At 34.3% G+C, this 25,851-nt stretch overlaps 2 protein-coding genes across 3 annotated transcripts; both read right to left on the bottom strand.

Moving 5' to 3' along the window:
- Window positions 1-325: 325 nt before the first annotated feature.
- LOC118265182 (glycogen phosphorylase) lies at window positions 326-11,447 on the bottom strand. Its single transcript, XM_035577961.2, has 9 exons — window positions 11,007-11,447; window positions 10,342-10,573; window positions 9,213-9,397; window positions 7,883-7,994; window positions 6,667-7,784; window positions 6,466-6,573; window positions 4,559-4,737; window positions 2,678-2,879; window positions 326-1,523 (listed from the first exon to the last, which is right to left on the bottom strand). The coding sequence occupies exons 1-9, from the start codon at window positions 11,244-11,246 to the stop codon at window positions 1,374-1,376; spliced, it is 2,526 nt and encodes an 841-aa protein (XP_035433854.2). The 5' UTR covers window positions 11,247-11,447; the 3' UTR covers window positions 326-1,373.
- A 598-nt stretch (window positions 11,448-12,045) lies between these two features.
- LOC118265189 (galectin-4) lies at window positions 12,046-25,571 on the bottom strand. Of its 2 annotated transcripts, none has more exons than XM_035577979.2 (7): window positions 25,188-25,571; window positions 16,529-16,638; window positions 15,863-16,009; window positions 15,144-15,363; window positions 14,637-14,758; window positions 13,883-14,087; window positions 12,046-13,210 (listed from the first exon to the last, which is right to left on the bottom strand). In XM_035577979.2, exons 1-7 carry the CDS (start codon window positions 25,290-25,292, stop codon window positions 13,031-13,033), a joined length of 1,089 nt encoding a protein of 362 aa, XP_035433872.2. In that variant the 5' UTR covers window positions 25,293-25,571; the 3' UTR covers window positions 12,046-13,030. The 2 variants fall into 2 exon arrangements, with proteins under 2 accessions (XP_035433872.2, XP_035433871.2); XM_035577978.2 differs by lacking the exon at window positions 25,188-25,571 and adding an exon at window positions 24,294-24,654.
- Window positions 25,572-25,851: the final 280 nt, after the last annotated feature.

The raw sequence follows: 25,851 nt of genomic DNA, 5'->3' as shown, positions 1-25,851 counted from the left end.
ATATCGTATCTGCTCTACGGCTCAGCGAATCAACAAAGTCCTGCCGAGACGGGGCGATTGTAACCGAGGGTCGCAGGACATGAAAGTGTCAAAGTAATGCGCACGCAGGAAATTCGTAAAGACAGTCGCGGCTCGTAACCGTGCACTCCGCACTTGTGTATATACTTCTATTCAGGGTGTATTGAATTCAAGGTGGCTAGCTCCGTCTCACTCACGTCTCGTAGGATGTGAGTTATCGACTGGAACATTAGTTACAATACGTAGCCATATCCTCTGCAAGCGTTTTAATTGGTAATAAAAAGTGTATAGTGAAAAAAATACTAAATCGATATTATATTTTATTAAAAGTAGAATCATAATTTATAACAACATGAAAATAAATAACATTTCAATGGCAGTATTTGTATAAATAATTTCTGGTATATAACAGTTATAGAAAAATATTCTTAAAAAATTATAAACCATTATTTCCAATACTACAATTATTTTAAAGCAATGTGACTTTATGGAAGTCTTTTGTAGATAAGTCACATTGTAATATATTAATAGTGCTCTGTTTAGTAGATTTTATAAATACAAAAATGTATGGCACATAAAAATAAATTCTTCACATTGTCTAGTACAAGACATAACATCCAACAGTGAGGACTAAAGTGTAGTATTGAGGAACGTTAGTATTAGCTAGAGTATGTAACGAGCTTATTATCTTGTTGCGGCTAGAAGCGTTAACTATTACTTCAACATCAACATCTACTTATAATTTCCTTTAGATATTAATATCTATCTAAAATTCTCTAAACATATTCTCAACATCTAGTCTAGTAGCTTTCAAAATTTTATACTTAACACTACAATAAGATAATAGATTTTATTTATTATTATAAAATATATACTTATGTAAATATTATGGCAAAGGACTCGATACATATGTTTCACATTATGTATACATAAATTAAATAAAAAATATACATATCTAGCTACTTTTACAATTATTTTCTTGGCTTACTACTTCACATCAAGATTTTAGAAAATTACACATATAAAGATCATTTAATTTAAAAAATATATACCTATTAGTAAACATTGAAGGCTTTAGCGACTTTATTGTTGTACAATTATAATGTTAGAATTTTAGTCAGTTCCGAATTAATCACGTAATTTGCTATGGGCCCCGTGCAAACGGAAGGCTCTACAATCAATTCTTTAGCTTAGCTAAACTTTATAGATAGCGCGCCTTTCAATAGAACCTGCTAGGGGTCCCGTATGTGTTTAATCCGGCACTGTAATAGTCAGCAAGATATTGGTGTTTATTACCGTTGTATTAATATATTTTATGGGGTTGGCATGGTACGGCAGGGGGGCAGTGGAAAGGTTTAGTTGGTCTCGTGGGGTGCTGGCAGTTTCTCCCAGGAAGGCTCCACGCCCCAGATCTCGCGCGCATACTCTGCGATGGTGCGGTCAGACGAGAACTTGCCCGAAGACGCAATGTTCTCAATCACCATCTCAGCCCACTTCGATTGGTTCTGTACAAAGGAACAGATTTATGAATAAACAATGTTACCTGGTTCTGGATTGTGGCCGAGAAACATCTTTTGTTGCAACCCTTTGTGTAAGAGAGTAGAAAAAAGGTTTTATTCAAACAATAACAAATAAATGGTGGTCTAATATCATTATAATTTTTTTATCAAAATACTCCAAAATATTCGTCAAATGAATATTTTCTATATATTTTTGTACCACTGAAAATATGACTATAAAATTTATGAAACGCTACAATGTTAAATCGATAACTCGATGTGTGTATGTGTATATTTATAATGATTACTATGTTGAGTGCCAAATTATGTCAGTGTGAGATAAATTATTTGCTAATGTGTTGTTATTGGACTTAAAGGTTGAACAGAGCAAAGATGACACATTTCACTGCTGATAACCCACATTGAAACGAATTAAACTTATCATAATTTTATTTTCCGTCTCATTAGAAGATATCTGGTAAGACTTCATGAATGACATCATGTTGAGGAATAATATACCTAAAACGGTTTATTTGTGTCTATTGTTAAGTTTATTACTTGTAATAAAGAAATAAATTATAAACGAAGCAACCGTTTACGTGAGAAGTGTTGTGGGTTTAACAATGGGAATTTAACAATAACAATCTCACAAAAAGATTTTAACAATAATGCACTGACTGCACTGACGGTGGCCTCGGCAAATGCTTGCGATGCAATGTGTCGCAGGTTCGTTTCCCGCACGAGACAAGTTTGTGTGAAATACTAATTGTTGTTCCGGGTCTGGGTGTGATGTGTATGTAAGATTATTAAAAAAAAAATTAATGATTATCATTTGGACCTCCGTGAATCGACGACACTATGTCATGGGGCTTGGAGATTGAGGCGTCTGCTTCTGAAGCATGAGGATGTGGGTTCGAAACCAGGCAAGTATTAAGAATAGATACCATTAACAGACACGGTGAAGGTAAAACAGAGACTCCTGAACTGAATAATTTGTAAATGCGTATACCAAGAGTGGTGATTCATATTCATTTCTTCACCGTTTGAGAAGAGGCTTTATCCCAACAGTAGGTTAGATATAGGTTGATGAATCTGATGATGATGAAATCGGACCAAATCTTAACAAGTAATGTCTTTTGGCTGATATGATGACAATATACCTGGTAAACATTGGAGACTTTCTCCTGTGCCTCGATGTAGGCGTCGTAGTCAGCGAGGTGTAGGAAGCGGTCGTGGTGCAGTAGTACGTCTGCGATGTGCGCGAACCGTCCCGGCTCGCCCGGGGAGAAGAACCCGCTTCGGATCTGCTCTATGCACTGCCGCAGTTCCGGATTACGCTCGTAGTATTCGTATGCGTTGTAACTGTTTAAACAGTTTATGTGTTAATAATTAATAATAATGATTACTTTATTAGTTGACTGGTAAGCGACAGGTTTTGTAATTGAAACCTGTGTCGAGTAAATGATGATTAAGGCAACAGGCATGTTGCCGTAACCCTTGCGGTTCCCTGCAGCACCTGTCGGATATCAGCCCTAGTGGGCCCTAACTCTGGTGGTCTCTTTTTAGCTGGCAAGCTTACCCTTGCTTGCCGCTTTATAGAACCCATCGGTATTTTTCTTCTTCAATATTGTTTCCACGAAAGTCGTAAATACATTTGTTTCTTTACGGACGGTTTTATACTCTCTAAAGATCGAACTCATGAATATTGACAGAAAAAAAAAACACGTCAGATATCGTCACGTGAGGCCCACCCTTTAGTACATGTAGGTATGAGACCCATAAGACTTATAACATAACTACAGTTATATTAGTCTCACTCAGTATACGCCCAGTGGTGCTATGTTATGTTATTAACAGAAAAAATATAATTTATCATTTGGCAAAAACAACTATTATCCTAGGTCAGTTCGGCTTCACCCACACAGTTGTCTAAAAGGAAACCACATAAGTTGTTTATGCTACTTTGTTCATAATAATATTACACTACTATATAGTGATCAATGTATTTATTTTGAAGTTGGATATGTGCCCGATAAATAGCGAAAGTGTTGCAGTTGAAGCCAAAATGTAATCGTAAACAATAAACAGATGGTTTCTCTTTAGTGATTTGGTGTTTAGATTATTTCAAACATTGAAAGTTGTAAGTCAATATGTATACATACCTACATATAAGAATAAGTAAACATGTTTTACTGTTTCTAAATATCTACTATAAGCATGTGAAACAAATCAAGGGCAAATATTCTTCTCTCTTGTACTACCTAACACTATTTAACGACATTGCTAGATTTCCAACTAAAAGATAAAATATTCGTTATCTTCCTAGAGAGTGATCTTTATAACTTTTCACTCATTTACACTCACTCGTGCACTAAACTATAGCAGATAAACAGGAGGTCGTTACATCAGAATGAATGAAGATGATAAACCCAGTTGCTATTTGCTACATTACGATTGTAATCCGACTGCTAATCAGTACTACTTCGTTAATCGTACTGATTATAATTACACGCGATATTTTCAATACGACCCTGAGCGTCATGTTTACACACGGCTTTCGCGTTTGTTCCTCGGTGCATTACATAATGCAGTGTTTTGCAATTACACTTCTACTAAAAACATTGATAAGCACAAGGCAACTATAGTGAAAATGTTATTCTAATAGATTAACCAGTAATTAAAACCTTATTAAGTGAGCTATTTAGCTCTAATTAACTTGAACTCTGCATGTTCCGTTGTTGGTAATAACAACGGAACATGAAAGGCATAATAATTGTATAGTTTCAGCGCTTCGGCGTATTTGCTTTTAATATAGTAGCGTAGCGTGATAATAGGCAGCTTATAACTTTCCTAAGATTATAATATCTATGTAATGACAAGTTAATTACAGTGATTGATTATTTTTCTTTTCTTCATACCTAATTCATTATTCCGCCAATTTTTCCAAATATGGTACATCTTGATAGCGTTTATAATAAAAATAAATCATGAACATTTATCACCGACATTGTGTGTTAATAAAAATAATCAGTCTGCCTCACCCCTTCTTCTGCAAAGCTTCGACGTCATCGACCCTCATGCCGAAAATGAAGAAGTTGTTCTCTCCAGCTTCCTCGGCCATCTCTACGTTGGCGCCGTCCATAGTACCGATGGTGAGGGCACCGTTCAACATGAACTTCATGTTGCCAGTGCCAGAGGCTTCGGTACCAGCCGTCGAAATCTATAACATAAAATATACCACTAAGTAACGAGAAGATTGTTGAGGCCTGTAATATATAAAATAAATAAATTAAAAAAATAAAAAAGGACTGCATAAAAAACACTTTAAATAAAAACTGAAAAGTAAAAAACAAGCTTGTCTGAAAGTGTAGATAGCAATGCTATTACCACCAAATTAAATAATTTCATAATCAATACACAAAAAATAATAATCTTATGCGAAACATAATTGAGTGTAACAGTCGGGACCCATTAAATAAACTAGACTAAAATCATTCAATATGGGTCCCGACTGTTGCACTCAATTATGTTTCGCATAAGATTATTATTTTTTGTGTATTGATTATGAAATTATTTAATTTTGTGGTAATAGCATTGCTATCTACACTTTCAGACAAGCTTGTTTTTTACTTTTCAGTTTTTATTTAAAGTGTTTTTTATGCAGTCGGGTTTTTTAATTTTTTAATTTATTTATTTTTATTTAACACTTTTTAGTTAGTTATAATACGGCTATGTGTTTCTCAAGATTTCACCCGCGACACGAAACGACAGTTCAGAAACCGCTAGTCAATCGCGTCGCGTAGTACCTATACGAGTACCTATATTTAGTTTGGATAATAAAGAACCTAATTGCACATAGTTTTTTTTTTCTATATGTCAGTGATATACCATTTTGGAATCCTCACGATGAGCTCTTTAATTTGATACCCATATTGTAGCAAATATTTTTTTTTTTTTTTTTTTACTTCTCTCTAGGGCGCCTCACGGCCGCCATTTTGTTTTTTGTTTTACGTCACATATCTAAGAACACTTGGGTAATTAAGACGAATCCAACGATGCCCTGATTGTCGAAATCCATCAAGCCGTTTCGAAGAAATGAGGTAATAAAGAATATTAGGCTCATACATACAAGATACGCGCGAAAAACATAACCCTTCCTTGGCAGTCGGGTAAAAAAAGGGCAGTGTATGATGACGTTTGTCAGAACACAATCCCCAACCTCCAAATTACCAAAAGGCCGACAAGGCACTGATAGTGCTGGTGTCCATGGATGCTTACCGATACCGATTGCTTACCATCAGGTGATATGCCTGCTGTTTGCATTAAAAAGTGGGATGAGGGCACAAAGAAGCTACTAATAAGATGTATCATCATGCAGTTTGGGTTTGTAGTTAATGTTCTTGGATCAGATCATGTTGTCTCGTTGTTTTGGACGGAGTTATTTTCTCCCAGACGCGTAATATGAGGATTTATGTTTGATAAACCAAACCAACTTCGAGATTACACCTCCGTCAAATTAATGTTTGAACTTATTAAGAGAAGAGGCTGTAACCTAATTAGTAGTTAAGGTAATAGTGTACATAAAATTTCTTACACGATAGAACACGAATAGATTGCATTAAGTCATTAACTGAACTATTGTTCACTGATCACTATGTAATTAACGTCTCACACGTGTGTAATGATTACTCTCTACGATATACTCTAATACGGTACACACAATAAAAAACAACGGTGATAAGGTTAGCCTACTGTAATGAAATTACAAAGCGTTTTCATTTATGACTTTTATTGCCTTTTGTGGCATTCCCCATCCGGACAGTATCGATCACGTGAATAGATTGTTATATTATACTACTCTTGAGTCTATTTGCATACTGTCTTGTATAGAATAGAGACAATCATAAGAAACCTTAAAATTAAAGATTTAGTAAAATGGTAGACGAACCTGTTCACTGAGGTCAGCAGCGGGCATGATGCGTTCAGCCAAAGTGACGCGGTAGTTCTCCAAGAATATCAACTTCAACTTGTCTCCGACGTCGGGGTCGTTGTTTACCTGGATGAATAAAAAATAATTAATTTAGTAAAATGTACAATACAGTAACACATAAAATATGATATAGGTACAGTAGTAGAAGTTTATACGTACCGTGTTGCCGACAGCACAAGCCAAAGCAATCATTTGCTTGGCGACGTAGTATCCGGGAGCCGCCTTGCCTCCGATCATGACAGTGCGCGGAGTGACGGGCGCGGACGGGTCGCGCTTGATGCGGTTGTACAGCGTGATGACGTGCAGGATGTTCAGCAACTGACGCTTGTACTCGTGGATACGCTTCACCTGCACGTCGAACATCGACGCCGGGTTGATCTTCACTCCCGTATCCCTCTCAATCAGAGACGCAAGCCTCAACTTGTTCTCCTGCTTCACTTTCATGACCGCGCGCTGGAAGGCAGGGTCCTTGGACCAGCGCTTCAACTGCTGCAGCTTCTCCAAGTGAACTGTCCAATCTTCGCCAATCTTGTCGCAGATGAGGTCAGAAAGTCCCGGGTTGCAGAGGAGCAACCAACGGCGGGGGGTGATACCATTAGTCTTGTTCTGGAATTTTTCTGGCCACATTTCGTAGAAGTCACGGAATACAGTCGCTTTGAGGATCTCAGAGTGAATGGCCGCTACACCATTCACAGCGTGAGAACCTACAACACACAAGTTAGCCATGTTCACTCGTTTCTCACCCTCTTCCTCGATAAGTGACATGCGACGTAAGCGGTCCATGTCGCCAGGCCAGCGCTTTTCAACTTCCTGCAGGTGCAAGAAGTTGATGTGGTAAATCAACTGCATGTGTCTGGGCAACACATTCTCCAACATGGTGGTGGGCCACCTCTCTAGAGCTTCAGGCAGAACGGTGTGGTTGGTGTACGCGCAGCACTGAGTTACCAGCTTCCATGCCTTGTCGTAGGGCACCTTCTCAATGTCGACCAAAATCCTAAGAAGTTCAGGAATGGCGAGCGCCGGGTGGGTGTCATTTAGTTGTATGGCTACTTTCTCAGGAAGGCTTTCAAATGTTGTTCTGACGGCCTCCCTGCTACCGAACTTGGAATTTTTGTATCTCCTGATAATGTCTTGTAGAGTGGCAGCACACATGAAGTACTCTTGACGTAGACGTAACTCCTTGCCTTCAAAGAAGTTGTCGTTGGGGTACAGTACTCGGGAAATGTTCTCGGCGACATTACGGTCGAGCACAGCCTGGATGTAGTCACCAGAGTTGACTGGAAATAATTTGTAGCACATAATTAGTACCTATGTAATTCAGTTTCAATTTATGAGTAATGTTTTGAGAATTTAAAGTAATTTTTACGATACTTACAGAATTTCAGGTTAAAGTCGACAGGACTCTTGGCGGACCATAGTCGTAGCGTGTTGACGACATTATTGTTGTAGCCGGGAATAGGGTTGTCGTAGGGCATCGCAAACACGACCTGATAACAACATTATCTTTTATTGCTTCACGATTACAATAATTTCAATTACATTTTCTGTTTAATATTAATCGACATTTTTAGTCAAATTGTGTAGACTGCCGAAATATTACAGAAGATTTAGTACATTTGTATACTTAGTTGTATAATATTTGAGTGAATGGAAGTAATTTTCGGAACTGATAAGAGTTTATCCGGGCTATCTAAAAATAGCGTGAAAGTGTATTTATCACATAGCATTCGTTCAGCATGAAATAAACACGCGTCACACGTCACACATGGGCAGGACATTTGTTGTTGACACAAGATCATTGTCAACAAGTCCCGTACTCGGGCGACTTATATCGACGATAAACGTCGTATTGTTATCTATGCAAAGTTCAAGTTAAGAAGTTCAAGAAAGAATAAACAACTTATGAAATGCACATGCAAATAAGCTTGTGTTTATAGCTATTTATGTTATATGGTAGCTATGTAATATTTTATAGGTACTGTGTCCACTACCTATCTAGTTTTATATGTATCTACTTATGTATTAGTGCTGGTGTCTTATAAAGGTATAGGTATACTTTAACAATTTGGTCAGAGGGGACCGTAACAATAATACCTATCGGTATAAATGGAAAATTGGTGCATGAAGAGCAATTCGCGACTCCTAACTGTGGGACGGACGCCTACCTAGAATCTTGTTACTAACGTAACATACAGTTATCGTTAGTTAGATATTTCTGAATGCAATCGTGAATAACGGTACAAATATGCTATAATTATATTTTTATAATTCTCTTTTGAACAGATTGGAAATCGCTATCGAACTATTTAATCTTACTTTATCTAAATGCCTACTACATAATGATGAGAGCTGGATTAAGATTTAGATCATTATTTCGACATTACAGAACCGATTTTAATAATCAAACAATCCTTCCCTAATGCTTGTAACCTACTCGATAATGACAAGTAACTACCTAAATAAGTGGAGTAGAGTGGGTACCTATTCGAGAGTGATAAATTGGCTATTTTTTTTTTTTTTTTTTTGTAATAAGTAGGGACAGAGGGAACTTTAATGCGACAAAAAATATTCATATTAGGTAGTGATGATGATAACTTGCATCGTATGAGTAGGTATAGGTATATACTTAATAAACTAATGAACAATACAGTATGATCACACCTTTATCTCCCCGAAAGGAAAGGCAGATTTCACTACTTTTGTACCTGGGTGTCAATCCATTTCTTTCCATCGGGTGTGTCGACTACGCGACCGTAGAAGTTGACGGGCAGCATGAACTCGGGACGCGCCTTCTCCCAAGGGTTGCCGTACCGCAGCCAGTCATCGGGCTCCTCCTGCTGTTCACCGTGCTCTATCTTCTGCGCGAATATACCGTACTCGTACCTAATACCTATAAATTATAGGAGTCTATAAGTCTGGATTTAAATGGGACCAACGATGAACGAGGTTTTGCACAGATTTTTTGTGTTAACGCTCATGCATTGTTTCAGTATGCTGTGTAATAAACAATTAATAAATAAGTTCCTAAGAATTCCGATTACAAAAAGCGAATTGTTTTAGTTAATAATATTATGTAAACGTAGATATGTCTGGCATGAACAGTGCGTGGTGTGCGGACGTTGACCTTTTTTATTAGTATCACTTATTATCTTCTTCTGTTACTAATCAAATAAAAAATCGTAAGTTCCGAATGAGATGTAGGGAGCTGAAAAATTATTTTATTTCTTTTCCGTCACATCGTCGTAATTTATTAAATTACCTTTATCCTTTGGTAGAAGTAATTTTAGAATATAACAATTAATTACCCTATTATAAGTGAATAGGTACTGCATAAGTGATTATATAGAGCATAGGGAATGCCGAGACTTATTAAGCAAATAAAATAGGGGATTGAACAATAGAGCTAATACTATAGGTATTCATCATGGTTATAGGTTAAAGTGTTCAATTTAGTTTGTACATTTATAATTGGCGACGCGCCAGCGACGGTGTTGTCAACTGCTTCAAATTAGTTTATGCTGGCTAAAATAATGTCAAGTATGTTCCCCAATGTCCTGTGGATGATCTTTCACAGCTTCTTGAAATAATTTAATTTATGCGGTTGCATCTGATGTAAACATTATGCTAATGATCTTACTTTTTATTTCGGTTTAAATGTGCCATTTGAGCTTCTAATTATGTACCAGAATTGTGTTACATGCCAAACATTAAAAAAACTGGGTCATTATTATCAACAACAACTGTTAATATGCATAACAATTGGTGAAATTTTATTTACAACTTCTTTAATTTATGGGAATGCAGCATTCATTATTGTTTGTTAAGTTGACTTACCATAACCATAAGCAGCCAATCCAAGAGTGGCCATGGAGTCCAGGAAGCAAGCCGCCAGTCGTCCCAGACCTCCATTACCAAGACCAGCATCTTCCTCCAACTCTTCAAGTTCCTCAATGTCTAAGCCGAGTTGGTACAGGGCTTCATCTACCGTGCCCTGGATGCCCAGGTTGATCATGGTGTTTTGTAGAGATCTACCCATGTAGTACTCCAGAGACAGGTAGTACACACGCTATAAGAAAAAAATACACAGCCTTAAAGAATAAGTTATAAAATAAACAAGAAATAGAATGACTATGATATGATAGTACAATGTTGTTTTCAAACAGACAATAAATATTTAAATGTTTTGCACAAATTAATATTAACTCTTCTTACCTGTAACTGTTAGAGGAAAGTGTTATTTTATTTTTGAAACATGTATTTGTCATAATATTTACCTATCCAGTACCTATATTTAATAATAAAGTTTCACACTTATTTCCTATATCAGCACATAAGTATATGACTATGTGCGCATACAATATCATTGTACCTATCATTATAATTACCAATAGGAATTAAAAAGTTTGTTCACACAATACTTTAAGATGTAAACTTTAACTTTAGTGGGTATCTCCTGACAAGATAATTTATATTTTTATGACATGATTTTGTAGCCTTACCTTGGGGTCTTTTTCATAGTAGTATTGTTGGGTCCGAATCCAGCGGGAGACGAGGTGGTCCCTCACGGTATGGGCCAAGGCAAAGTAGTAGTCTCTTGGAGTCGCAACATTTCTGTCCTTCACAAGAGTGTAATGTACATGACGATTAAATGCTTTCTTCACTTCGGCAACATTTTCTACTGCAACGATACCTCTCACAGAGATTTGTTTCCGCTTATCCGAATCCGATTGTACGCTCATTTTGAATATTATTGGAGGAAATCAGGTAAAGTCCGTGCAACCGCTAGACTCTATCAACCCTGACTGAATAAATGCGGTTTGCGATATCGGTCACCTTGAGAAGGTCAAACATATAAAGCTACCACAGACTACCAACCGGTTATACAAGTTTATATTTTTTTCAAGTATGACTATCCTTAGTTTTACTAACTATGTCCCTATTACTGTTTCTATAGTTATCATATCTAGGCATATCATACATATATATCATAATTTTCTCAACGGAAATCGTTTATACTAATATTTAAAAAGTATTTTCAAAACTTTAATTGACAGCTGTCATATGTCAGACTCAGCTGATGATGCGATTGGACATGACATTGACAACGTCTTTTCCATGGACAAATTTGTTGTTCCGTCAAGAGTGTTATGATATTCTCGTTATACTAATCGATCAACTTTCAAGATCACATTTTTTATTTGATTTTTCGTATTATTCAAAAGATTTATTATTGAATAATTTATTATTTAAGTACTGAAGGTATATAGTTGTTAAGGCCTCATTAGTTGAGTGGCTACAAATGCGATTACTGAGCTTCTTATTAGGTATCCCAGTTATCAGATTCTTTATTATTTTTGTAATACGTTTGTTTCAGGATATCCGATTTACTCTAAATTAATACGTACTTAGATATGGATGCACACAATCAATTTATAAGTGGGTACTTCTTAGTAACGCTTAACTGTGTTACATATCTTACGTATGTAATGTATGTTGCGCCTCCTCTGTATTATTAATGAAAAATTAAAATAAAACCAATTTGTGTAACATTCTTTAAATATTTATTACATTACAAGTAATTGTAAGACGTGCATAGATACTAGGTAAAGTATCTAAATACAGAAAACAAAAAAAAAGAGTTAGGCTGGAATACGCAAAAATAAATAATATTTACTAATCGTACGACATTATTTACAATAAAATAATGACTCGATGTAAATCAAATTAAGTATCTTTATATTATGTGCTTATGAAAAATACCTAGCAGATAGGTCAATTACAACATTTAACGTAACAAGAACTTAACATTTGTCGTCATTTATGTGATGCAATGCAATGTATTAAGAAAGTTGCATGATTAATTGATTATTTACACAAAAAAAGTACTTAAAATAGGCATTTTATAATTTTTAAATACAAAATCTCAACATTGAAATTAAATGACCTTAAAGTGGATCTAGTCTTAACAAATAGTTTTATAGGCACAAGTAAATATTAAATACTCTCATCTAGTTTTATAACGAGTAAATACTAGTAAGGCAGTAATAAAATAAGTAACATTTAATATGAAACTCAGGTAAAATGAGTTCACATAATAAATTAATACGACTTTTTCTAAAACTATACTGACCTAATACCAAAAACGGCTAGACCATAATTTGTTGTACTTTGGTATTTAATTATATGACGGTCAGGTAAAAATAATTTCAAATCTTATTCTATGTTTAGTCAATATCAATCATATTCAGACAGATCTCTTTATAGAGAATCAACAATATTTATATATATTTTAATGTTTAATAAATGCAAACATACAACAATGGCTCAACTTATAATAATTGACTCCAAAGAATTGCATTCGCTTTTTACATACTAAGTATTTCGGCTTCAAGCGTGGCACGCACGATCAAATCGTTAGGACAAAGATTTATTTAGTGCAAGCTTGACTTGTAAGTCTATGAAGGCTTTGAAAAACTCTCTGCAAGCCGAATTTAAGTCGCACGGAACAACAAATGTTCGTTAACTAATCCCGAATAGGGGAGCTAGTGGCCGGACATAGGTACATCTGCTCGGGGTAGAGGTCGCCGCGGATGCGGACTGCGCGTACGCCGTTAGCTGCAGCGCGGAATTCAAGTTCACCGATCAGAAGGTCATCGGCATAAACCGCCCAATCCGCCGGCTGACGAACAATTCGTAACGTTGTCTGGAAAATAACAACTAATTGTGAGAATTCATGACAGTGAGATGACGTTGAAGTAGGTTTCGAGTGCATTCCAGTAATTTAGATGAATAATGAAAAGCCATTATTATAAATACGTACGTCAATCCACCATTTTCATTTCAAAGTAAACGAAACCAAATAATTTTTACTCGGGTTCCAATTGACGTTACTGGCAGGTATATGCTTTTATTTTCCTTATGAATAGATACCAAAACGCTAATACCCGCACTTGTACCTAGTTAGGGAGTTATTCATACTTAATACCTATAGTCACAAATTAAGTTCATTGGAGTGGACGAGTTTTAAACTCGTAGTTTTAATTAATGACTCAGTAATTGACTAATTGACAACTGGAAACGTAGGTTGATAACAAACTAACGAGAATGCTATTTTATCATCAGTTTATAACAGCCTTTACGAGGGGTTTCCTACAATTTTCAGTTTTGGCTTGTAAGCTGGGGATTGCAGTTTAAGAACACCTTACTGGGTCCACTGATGGTGCAGGTGAAGAGACATGGTCTAGTAATTGTATAACGTACTGTTTTATAAAGAACTGTAATAGTTTTAAGTGATCAGCCACGACTTTTGTACTCCTGACTCCTTGATGAGACTTCACACGTAACATTAGAATTGCTTAATGAATTTGAAACTTACACGGCTACCGGGGATCAGTCGAGCAGTGCGTTGCCGTCGTTCGGGTCCCCATTCTCCGAGCCATGCGTTCAGCACTACCAGCTGCCTCTCTCGCTGAGATTCGAAGTAAGCCCGCACATTGACGTGAGCCAGCACGTTTGGCCGAGGCCATTCACGGGCAGTGTCCATCAAATCTATTGCGAACGAGTGAAGCAGTGGCCGTAGTCTGGAAATATAACAATGAACAATGTATTTTCGTTCCTTGGTGCATTCATCGTGGAAATTATCAACAAAGTTTATATTTTTTACTCGATGTTTCCAAAAAGTAATGTGAGTGGATTAAGTATTTCAAAAGAATTATCATAACTTTTTCCTTTTATACGCGTCACACCAATATTTTCCTCATTTTCCTTAAAGATAAGTGAATCAAAAAAGCATTTCTCTGAAATCATCAAAAGATGTTTTCAGCTATTAATCCAGTGATAAAACATGAAGCTTTTTTTTGCATTAACGATATGTCAGTCTTAATGTGTTAGGCTGGGAATATTCAAATGCAAACAAACATGTTAATGAAAATGTCGGCTACCGAGTGGTATTGGAAGGCAGCCAACAAACCTAAATGAAGCTGGACGCCTGGAGGCAATCAGCATATTTCATAGACACAGTATAGATTGTGAATATTTTTATTTATGTGTACCTAAATAGCCTATATTGCCTGACCTTTTGGTACGCTTACAATACGATGATTATACCTACAATGTTACTTTTCACGTACCTGCCGTAAATAACAAGTTGGTGACCTTCGGGAATGCCTGTCGATAAAGATGCGATTGCGTTTGGCTGCCAAGCAGGCTCTGAAGCTTCTGCCGGCGAATCTACGCTAGGTCTTATTGGCACCTGAAAGTATCAATATTTTTATGTAGTTTTAAGTGTGTACCTTCATCAGATGCAGAATAAGTTATGCTGTATCCATCAAAGATGGAGAAGGTAAACACTACACTTGGTGCAAATACAAATCCATAAAAACATTCTCGAGTACGATATAGCTTCAACGTAGTTATCGTTGCAGCAACTTGCAACCGATTCCGTAATATGAGATTAATTCAACTGGAAAGGTGTGGATACGAAGGTATTGCGAATCGTGTTAATATTCTATTGTCTTGTTCACAAAGTAATTACGATACTTTGTAACAACATAGGTATTTAACCAAGTGCAATTAGCGATAAGTTCAATGTGTGTCCCATGATAGCCATAAAAATAATTGCGATGTGGATTACTTACTTCGATGGGAGATGGTGCTAATGTGGGGAATATGTCAGTCTTCTGTATTTGTAATGTCGCGTCTCGTATACCTGTAACCTGCACCCATTCTGCTGTCAACGGACTTGGGTTTCTATGAGCGTAGCTGCAATACTGTATCCCATCAACTGCCCATAACGTCTCCTTCTCATCAACAACTATCTCTATCGTGAATGGATGATCTGTTTTAAAAGGAAACAGCCTGGAAATGAAGACAAGTTTTTAATTAGCAACAGTAACATAAAATTAACGAGTTAATTACTGACATGAATGTCTGGCGTGAGTATGCTTATGTTAATTAAACTGAAATAGGTATTACGGTGGTAATTCTGTCCGTGTAATTAACAACTACTATGATTATCAGGGTCGGTTTGGGTCAAAAGGGTTCGGATGTCTACGTCCTTGGGCCTAAGGTAGACTAAATAGCAGGCATTTAAGCCTGTTAGGTACCTAGGTCCTGGCTACCAATGCCATCTCAATTGTATCGACAATAAGCACCGATGGTAATTGCAGTCATTTGGATCCGCAAAAAACGCGCACTTATTGCCTGTGTGCTACTGACGACACCGATGTTTACGTCTTTTTGTCAGAGATCCCACGCTTTAATAAAATTAGTCAATGTTGTTATCCTCGTTTTTTTGTATAGGTTTGTATAGGTGCCTAGTTTAGTCACAGGCAATGTTGTTGTATTCTGTATTTACCTGAAAGCAGTAGTTTCCTCAGGTCCCCATTTATTGTGTCGTCGTGTATTTCGAACCACGTAGTTTTGTGGAAGACGTACGTTGAAGTGTACAGCTATGTCACCACGTCCCGAGTCAATGTCCCCGCTTCCTATATTCACAGCAAACCTAGCGGAGATAACATAGCATTAAATAAGCTGTTATTACATAATATATTCATAAATAACTCATACATAATCACAGTTAGGTACTTGGCACAAGACCAATAATTGGAAGTTCAAAAAATATAGATTGTGTTGGTATACCCAATACTTGTAAAGTTAAATATTTTCTGATCATCACATCTTGTTGATGCTCATGAAGGTGTGAATTTACAATAGGCATGTACTACCTACTAAGTGGTAAGTAAACAATATGTCAAAGATAATTCTTAAGCATTTTCCCTGTGTCTATTCTTAGGTATTTTTGTGAAATATAGATACTTAAGTAAGCACAGTCACAGTCAAAAGGTCATCGCCTGGAAAATGCTGTGGGCGGTGAAATTTATTGGTGAAATTTGGCAGCCATTAACCGTGTTTAGTGCAAGCGATGGTGGGGACAGATTATCCATTAAATGTGTTTACGAGTTTAGGTGTGGCTACTATAGCCTATACACCATCAGAATAACAGTCATAACTGAAATGTTACCAAGGTAAATCGTTGCTGGGCGTGCCCGTACATATTATATGTGATCCAATGCTCAGGGGCTCTGTCAGGGTCTGTGTAAACTTAACATCTCGTGCCTCTGCCAGTTGAGACTGAAATAAAAGAATAAAAACTTTATAGACGCCATTAAAGAGTTTTATAGAGATATTCATCACAAAGTTTAAAGATTTTGTTACGTAGATAGACCGTTTCGAAGTATTCGAATACTGGGCCATGTTCAAACGAAAGTAGTGGTTCCTGGCAAGCACTTTGTTCGTTAGGATACCTGGTATACCAACATCATTATTGAATAACTCAGATTTTTAATTTAGAATTTAGTTTGACAATTAATCGGTGCCCTCCTGTTTATAAACATGAAATAGATAAGTGATATCAAATATTTTATTCCTTTTTGTTTAAATCGGTACGACATGGCAGTCTATTGTAGGAACTTAAATTGCGAACATAATTTCGATGATACGGAATTCGGGTACCCTACTCAGGTAGTCCCGAATTCTGTATCTTCGAAATAGGGATGTAAAAACTATATTTTTTTGTAATATTAGAATGAAGATAACACAGGTACCACCCAACCAACTCTAAAATAGTAGTTATGGTGTTCATTATGCTTTAGATCAATAAAAAAGATAAATATGACAATTCTGAATATTACCTAAAACAATAAAACTGGCTACCGAGTATTTGCATCTATTATCTTTTTATAACTGCTGCGGTTAGCTTTCACAAGGTTGAATGTAATGGTTATTACTTTATTACTAAACTACTCCTGGAATATAAAGTAAACATACCTACCTAGTAGCTAATTGTGCACTGCGATTTATTTGTCCTATGACTCATTTTGCTTAGGTCGGAACGTAAAGTACCTATCTACTACCTACTTAATTGTGTGTTAATGTAATCAGCACACTATACACGAATTCGTTCACCACTTAAGGTGTCTGAACTTCGAGGCTGATGAGCTCACCGGGCATTACTTCGCCTTAATTGGTGTCAGGGTTCTTTTTAAAGAATACATTGTTGTCAAAGTATGTAGCTAGCATACCTATAACTTGGTACACCAACAGGAAAGCCTCCAAAAATAAGGATTACATAATGTACATTGGACGTATTATAGATATCAAGTTAGCGAAATTTACTCATTTTTTATAATCATGGATTTTATACATTACTTATACAAAAATGGTTTTGGAGTTTACTTTTACTATTTACGCAAAGAAAACCGCAAAAATCGCACGTCAAATCTAGCAAATAGTCACGACTACGCGTTACCAGGAAAAATGTGAAAATAAAATGTTTACTGGTATATTAACTATTTATCTATAATTTGAATATTGAACAGAAACTACTAGCTGCGGTTAAGATTAGGAAGATGATTATCATTGTGTCATTAGATGATCTATGTACTACACATGCCCGATAAAAATTAGGAGCATTCTGTATGTAAAGTTGATCTCATAGTCACCTAGTATGGACTGGACCCAGTGCCTAGTATGGATCCATATGGATATTTATAGACAGACGACAATGACGAGGCTAGCATATGTCAAGGGTTAAGAAGAGATCTGAATGAATCAATGAAGATATCAAATATTTACTGCGTTTGAGGGTCCATGAGGCGTAATGTCAAAGTTATTTGAACTGCTGACTAAAGGGAGGTAAATCGTACTTTCGAAAGTCTATAAAATAATCAAATTAAAAGATGGATTTAGGCCTAAAATCATTAAGGCTATAGGTACCTATAATATTTTTTTAAATATAATGTATTGTATGTACTTTTGCGTTATTTGTATGGTTATGTTCGATCGTCTGTTAATCCATCCGTTCATAATAGAAGTAGGATGCAGGTGACATTTAATCACGAATTTATTTAGAAAAGAAGTAGTCAATGTGCATCGATAAGTATCTATTTGTTCCTGTTTGACCATAATAATAGTTCAAGGAAAATTATGATAACTCTAGATTACAAATCTATACATATAATAAAATCGTAGAAAAGTGCTGTCTGTACATTGAAAATAAAAATAAAAAAAATAGCAGGGGTTATTGTTATGTCGATGTCGAACCCAAAAATGTAATTAACTTTTTTTTTGTCTGTTTGTCTGTTTGTCTGTTTGTCTGTTTGTCTGTTTGTCTGTTTGTCTGTTCGTCTGTGCGCGCTAATCTCAGAAACGGCTGATCCGAGTTGGATGCGGTTTTCACGAATATATTGTGGGATGCTTAAATTTACATTTAGTGTTTGTTTCATGTCAATCGGTTTATAAATAAAAAAGTTATGTCAAATTAAAAAATCACGTCGAACATTCTATGCTTATACCATTAATCTCCGCAACTATTTGACGGATTTGGTTGAAATTTGGTACAGATATAGTTTAGAACCTTAGAAAGGACATAGATATATTTTTATTTCAAAAATCAAAAAATAAAATAAAAATAAAATAAAAATAAAAATAAAAATAAAAATAAAAATAAAAATAAAAATAAAAATAAAAATATAAAATAAAAATAAAAATAAAAATAAAAATAAAATAAAATAAAAATAAAATAAAATAAAAATAAAATAAAAATAAAATAAAAATAAAATAAAAATAAAATAAAATAAAAATAAAATAAAATAAAATAAAATAAAAATAAAATAAAAATAAAAATAAAATAAAAATAAAATAAAAATAAAATAAAAATAAAATAAAAATAAAATAAAAATAAAATAAAAATAAAATAAAAATAAAATAAAAATAAAATAAAAATAAAATAAAAATAAAATAAAAATAAAATAAAAATAAAATAAAAATAAAATAAAATAAAATAAAAATAAAATAAAAATAAAATAAAATAAAATAAAAATAAAATAAAAATAAAATAAAAATAAAATAAAAATAAAATAAAAATAAAATAAAAATAAAATAAAAATAAAATAAAAATAAAATAAAAATAAAATAAAAATAAAATAAAAATAAAATAAAAATAAAATAAAAATAAAATAAAAACAAAATAAAAATAAAATAAAAATAAAATAAAAATAAAATAAAAATAAAATAAAATAAAAATAAAATAAAAATAAAATAAAAATAAAATAAAAAATAAATTTATTCCGGACATACAGCGCCATCTATTGTTCAATTTCGTACTTATAGTACGGAATTGAACAATGTCGGGCTGTTCCTATACTCCGTAGATAGATGGCGTTGATCGCGCAATGGTGTAATTACAATTGTTCAGTTCATGTTATTGTTTTAATTCATTGGAAATTTGTTTTTACAAAATAGTAAAAAGCAATGAAAAATATAACATAATACAACTTTTAGTACAAAGAAAACGCTCTAACGGAGTATAGATAATTCTATGTCGATCGTTACACGACTTCGGTTCATGTTATTGTTTTAATTCATCGAAAAAAGTTAACAAATAGTAAAAAGGTATGAAAAAAATTATATCAATATAATTAAACTTTTAGTACAAAGAAAATGCCCGAACGGAGTATAAATAAATAATCCAAGTTGTCTTTATCCTCGATAGATGGCGTTGGGGAAAAAGGCTTGGTTATTATAGCATAAAGGATAGGTTCTAATATAATTTCTTTTTTAATTGTTATAAATTCGTAATTCGTAGCTTTCTTTAGTTTTAAGTTAGTTTTCATCTTAAGTTCGGAAAGATTATAATATTTCTTTAGTTAAAGTCCGTTTTTAAACTATTTTTTCAATGCCCTAAGTGAGTATAATACATCTATTAAAATCAAACGCAGAGCTCATTATGTAGTTTTTTTCAAGAGTTCCCTGGAATATCTTCCACATCTCATTTTTGAAGAGATCCCGCGAGATCGGGAACTATGTGGTTAAAACCAAAAATTTGCCGGAAGTCACTATTCCACGCGAACGAAGTCGCGGGCAAAAGCTAGTAGGTAATAATTACATAGAAATGAATGAGTAGTAAATAATTTCGTTCTCTGTAAATCCGACAATGGTAGGTTAGATATCTAAATTTATATCCGTTACACGATAACAAGCATAGGAAGGAACACCTTTGACCTTTTATTTGATAATTATTTTAATGAATATAAAACAAAAATAACTAGTTAACTATAAGTAGACATATGTACACTTGGGGGCAAAGAAACGGAGCCACTAGCATTTTCTTTTTCATTTTAAAGAAGCATCTACAGCTTAAAAATGTTTTACAAAAATATAATTTTATTACGTTTCATACAACATACGTTATGTACCAATTAATTAAATACTTACACGCTAGAGGCTCCGTTTTTATGTTCCCAAGTGTATAAGAATTTATATGTAGGTATACCTACTTAGGTGGTTAAATATTGACCAATGGGTATTGTTTTTATAAGTAACGCTAGCAAGTAAGCGTTCTTATGACTTAATGCATGTACTAGTTTGTAGAAAACAACAGGTAATGGTCAACCTCGCTATTTGAATAAATGGTCGTTAAATGCTCGACTGTCGCGAGTAAATACCAATGGAGCAGAAGGAAATCTAACTACAATAAGTGAGTTTTAACGCTACGGTGTAAGTTTGCGTGTTGGAACATAATCAATACGACCCTAACTTGATAGAAGCATAAAGTAAGGTAGGTATATCAAACTGGTATTGTGGATTGTAGGCCACCCAATTTCAATGTTCGTGTTTCATACAACATCACGCCCATCACCGTAGAAGGTAGAAGTGGTACCTATCTGTGTAGAAAGGGAATTCAGTACGGCCGGTGGCTACATATCTTAGTATGTTTGAGTTGTCCACGAAAGTTTATTTGGTAGCTGTAGTATTTTAGGTAATTGAGACCATTAATACATTTACTTTGATCAGAAAGGTTATGTAAATGGTTGTTAGTCTGAATTTTTACTTAATTTTTCGTGATATTAGACCCTATGTTTTAACGGTTGGTACCAATTTGTTTTAAATTTTCGTATATTGAGTCATAATACCTGTCTACTCAAAATGATGATGTAGGTATGATTGGTACTATTATACTTAACTATCATGTCCCTGATAGATAACACATTCTGAATGAATACTTTATGCACTTGATACACTGACATAATTTTGTAATTGCTTTCATAGCTAACACGATTAATTTGTAATTTTGTGGTGTCGTATACTACTGGGTATAAACCGGACGCTCTCGAAAAACGCTCCAATATTTTGAGTTTTTTAAATGTTTATCGTTTTAGTTTTCGTGTTATTCATGCAATATCAGCCTTAAGCAGTTTATTACAACAATGACTCTGTGAAATAAATATAAATATTACTTATATTTTTTAAGTTTTTGAAAATTCGTTCGTTTTTTACCATCACTACTCTTTGCGGCATTAGGGAGCGTTCAGTTTACACCCTGTATATGTATATAGGTAATCTACCCACCTATTTTGAATTGATACTTGTACATATGCATGCATCTCATTCTGAATCAGTTTGTAAAGGAAGTGACATCATCACTTCACTTGTGTGTAGATAAGATATACAGTTTACGTGTAGGATAGATTTATCAAAATTTCAATCATGCCGGCGGTGCCGTCCATATCTCTATAAATCTTCTTGTTTTAGAACTGTAATCCTAAGATGCAGGAATTTTTAGCCATTCTCCATTTAGGTATCCGCACCGGCCAAATCGAAACTGGTGACTAATGGGGTTTCATACATATTTAAAAAACGAACAAATTTTTTACCAGTTAATCATTGGGATTTACCCTATTTCTTCTTCCCACCTCTCCGCAGTGACAGCATATAGGAAAAATCCTCGTATTTTCCACCAATGATATATAGTTTACTCAGATACCTATATCTATGGAACTATCTGTAACTCATATACCTATAAAAAATAAGACAAATAATAGGTACCGTACTTTGGAAAGCAATTTCAAGGAATAATAAAAATAAATCACCATCGCCTATATACAGTACAAATAACATTATACATATTTACAAGTACCTAATTTTGTATTGTATAGCATAGGAATAGGAGTGTAAGTTTTATATCTCACCTATTTGCTATAAAAGTAAGCCAACGTAACACGACTTATTTTTTTTTACGATGGTTTAGATAGAACTGATAAGATCACGATACAATTGCAACGCGTCCAATCTCAACTAACCTTCACACTGAAAATATATTCAGCATTTGTTTGTATGTTGGTGACTGTCAGAATTATTTTCACTGTGTTCGTGTAAGGACAGGGACACACCCGTTGATTACGGCATAACTAATCTCGCGGTGCGCTATTTTCGAATATCTTTCATTCTGCTACCAACGCACGGATTTCTTTTCTTTGAGAGTGCGTGTGTACCTAATGTACCGACTTCAGATGTGTTAGATAACTGAACTATTATAGATTTTATTGTAACTTTCGTGAGACATACTAAATTAATTATTATATATCAGTAGCAGCGCGACAATCGCAGGGTCGTGTGTTGCGGAATGCTGCTCATGAATATAAGCCTCTAGCATGGCTTGAAACTAGTCGAGTTCCTCGTCAAACAGTTACGTGAGTAAGCCGATAACATATAATATTATAGATTTATTTTTATCAATAAATTGTATTAAGAAGCTTCTTAAATGCCATCACTAATTTAACCATTGATGATGACTTATCTTCGTATAGTTAGGTTAAAGTGGCTTTAGCTTACACATTTTGTACACTAATATTTTTTTCACGTTATCAAACTCTGGTGCATCAAGTACCTAATTGAAGTAATGGTATTTTTCAAATTATGTGTTTCCGATACATAGCTCTAGGTACATAAATTAACTACACATTTGATTGCACATTACTTATGCGTTATCGAATTGTTACGTTAGTGAAATATGTAATTCTATGACCATGACCGAGTTGAGCTGATGGTTTGAACATTTTCGTCAAGGTACACGTTTAAATATATTTTGTAAAATCATATTTGTGTTTTAAGATTGGAATGTCTGAGTTAATTATAATTGAATTATTATATTCGGATCATTATATGAACTATAAAACGCAATCCTCCTTTTAACAGTCGGGTATTAAAAGTCTACGTCCGACTATTCTAATAAAAATATTACATAAAAAAGGTCCAAAATAATCTACTAAGATTATTTTTAGAAGATAAATAAGTAGAAATTAGAGGTCTACCTACCTTCTTATTAATTTATTTATACATACATACTTTATAGTATACTTTTGTACCTACCTACTACAAAAACATAACAGGATAAACATAGGTACAACAATAATAATGCACAACCTTATCGTACAAGGCGATTTTATTTGGAATATATTTATTTAAATATTTAAATTAAAATAAAGTCAAATACGCTACTTCAACAAAATGATTTTATTTATTTACAAAACCGTATTTACTAGTTTGGTAGTATGACAACATAAGTAGGTATTTATTTACCAAACTTTAAACTTTATGAGTCATCTTATGTATAAATGCGTGACTCAAGGCGGGGGAATCAAGTAAAAAATACTTCACGGTTGTTTTGCTAACAAGGTTTTTCACAGAAACATATTAAATAAGTATCTAAGTTCTGGTGGGAACTTACTTTTGCCTTTGTTACTAAGTAAAGTACATACTTTACTTAGTAACAAACAAAAGTAAGTAAGTAAGTGCTTGTATGTACAAGCATTGTAACTAAGTAACTAACAGGTACCTATTTATTTAGTTTTAAAAACGATCCCTCTAACTAAGCAAATTAGAGAACAGAGCAAATTCGTTATAAAAAATATATTTAATTAAAAATATTAATTATAAACAGTATTTACCAAAGAAACTGGTAAGTTTTCTTCATTTTCCTTAGTTTCTGGAGGTCGAGAACGACAAAATAAACGGCGGCAAAACGCACCACAGCCACATCTATCGCCGAAACAAACCATATTCGATGTTCACTCAATTCACAACACTGCCACTCAATTAAATAATTTATACGACACTTCTTTTTTTAAGTAAGATTACGAATTTTACAGAATCCGCGCTACCGCATCCCACGAAAATATCCGCTCCAGCTGTGCTCAATCGCAGTGCTACGATTAGCCGAGCGCGCCTAGCCAACTACCTACCGCAAAACTCGTCACTCACAATATTGTAGTGCAGCGTAGGTATAGGTGTCTACTACGTTTGTTTGTTTTTGTATACAGCGCTATATCAGAATATACACCCATTGTGCGACAGAGACGACAACCATCATTAGTCTTTCCGCTCTAACACCATAGACAATCGCGTTATGAATCTTGGAAGTGAGTGGCAAGCAGTGGGCAGTGAAGCGATAATGATCAAGAAGTGTCAAGTGACATTGTGGTGCTGGCGATTGTCATTTGTTTGTTTGTTATTATTTAACATCGCTACTTAAGCGTTAACTACCGTAGTTTATTTGTGACTAAGAGCCTTTTATCAAAATTATCTATTAAATTGATAATTTCTATGTCCCTGATATATAAGTACCTATATTTAATAATTAACATTTAAAATACCTACCTCATCGACTTTTATTTTGATATTGAAATAAAAGGATCTTTATTTATACACTCAACTACCTACTTGTATTATTATTCAATGTCAAATAATATCTAACTTTCAATAGATTAGTGATTTTTTGTCAATTAGGTAATGTCGAATGTGAAACGTTTGTATATTATTATTAAATTAGTGTTAGTACTAACCTCAAAATCCAGAGCATCTTCAGCGAAGTCGAATTCTATGAACTCTCTTGGTATCGTACCTTCTTCAACGCCATAATCCATCTTAACACAACTGACACATATCATAACTTTTAACTTCAATGACACTAGAGCTTAGGGCACACTGAGAACCTATATCCTTTGAACTGTCAACATAGTCCTCAATAACTAGGTACTTTCTAAAAATCAATACGTTTAACGCAGCACTCGGTATTACAGGATATTGAATTAAACATTAATGATGGATTATTTGGAATATTATATCACGATGTAAGTTGCAATTTACTGCACTGCAGCTGCGCGTTGCGGTCTAAATTTTAGTACGGATGACAACTAACAAAGTACACAGCGATGTATCAAAACACAGGGAAGTGGAAACAATGACTCGTGTTTCTCTTTCACTCGTGTTACGTATTACGTGGAACAAAGATGTGTAAGCGAGATAATAAATAGGTATACATACATGTATGTAAATGATGACAGTTTTATCAGAATACTTAGTATAAAAATGTAAACAAATGATAAAACTCTATTTATCAAACTTTGTCTGTTTTAAAGTAGTGCTTGGAACGAAATAACTACCAAATTAAAGTAGTTTTAGTACAAACAGGTTTTTTATTTTCGTTGCTTAACTTAATTTTTTATT

This window comes from Spodoptera frugiperda, chromosome 28 (assembly GCF_023101765.2).
Source record: "Spodoptera frugiperda isolate SF20-4 chromosome 28, AGI-APGP_CSIRO_Sfru_2.0, whole genome shotgun sequence".
Taxonomy (NCBI): domain Eukaryota; kingdom Metazoa; phylum Arthropoda; class Insecta; order Lepidoptera; family Noctuidae; genus Spodoptera; species Spodoptera frugiperda.
This window is presented reverse-complemented; position numbering and strand designations above follow the sequence as displayed.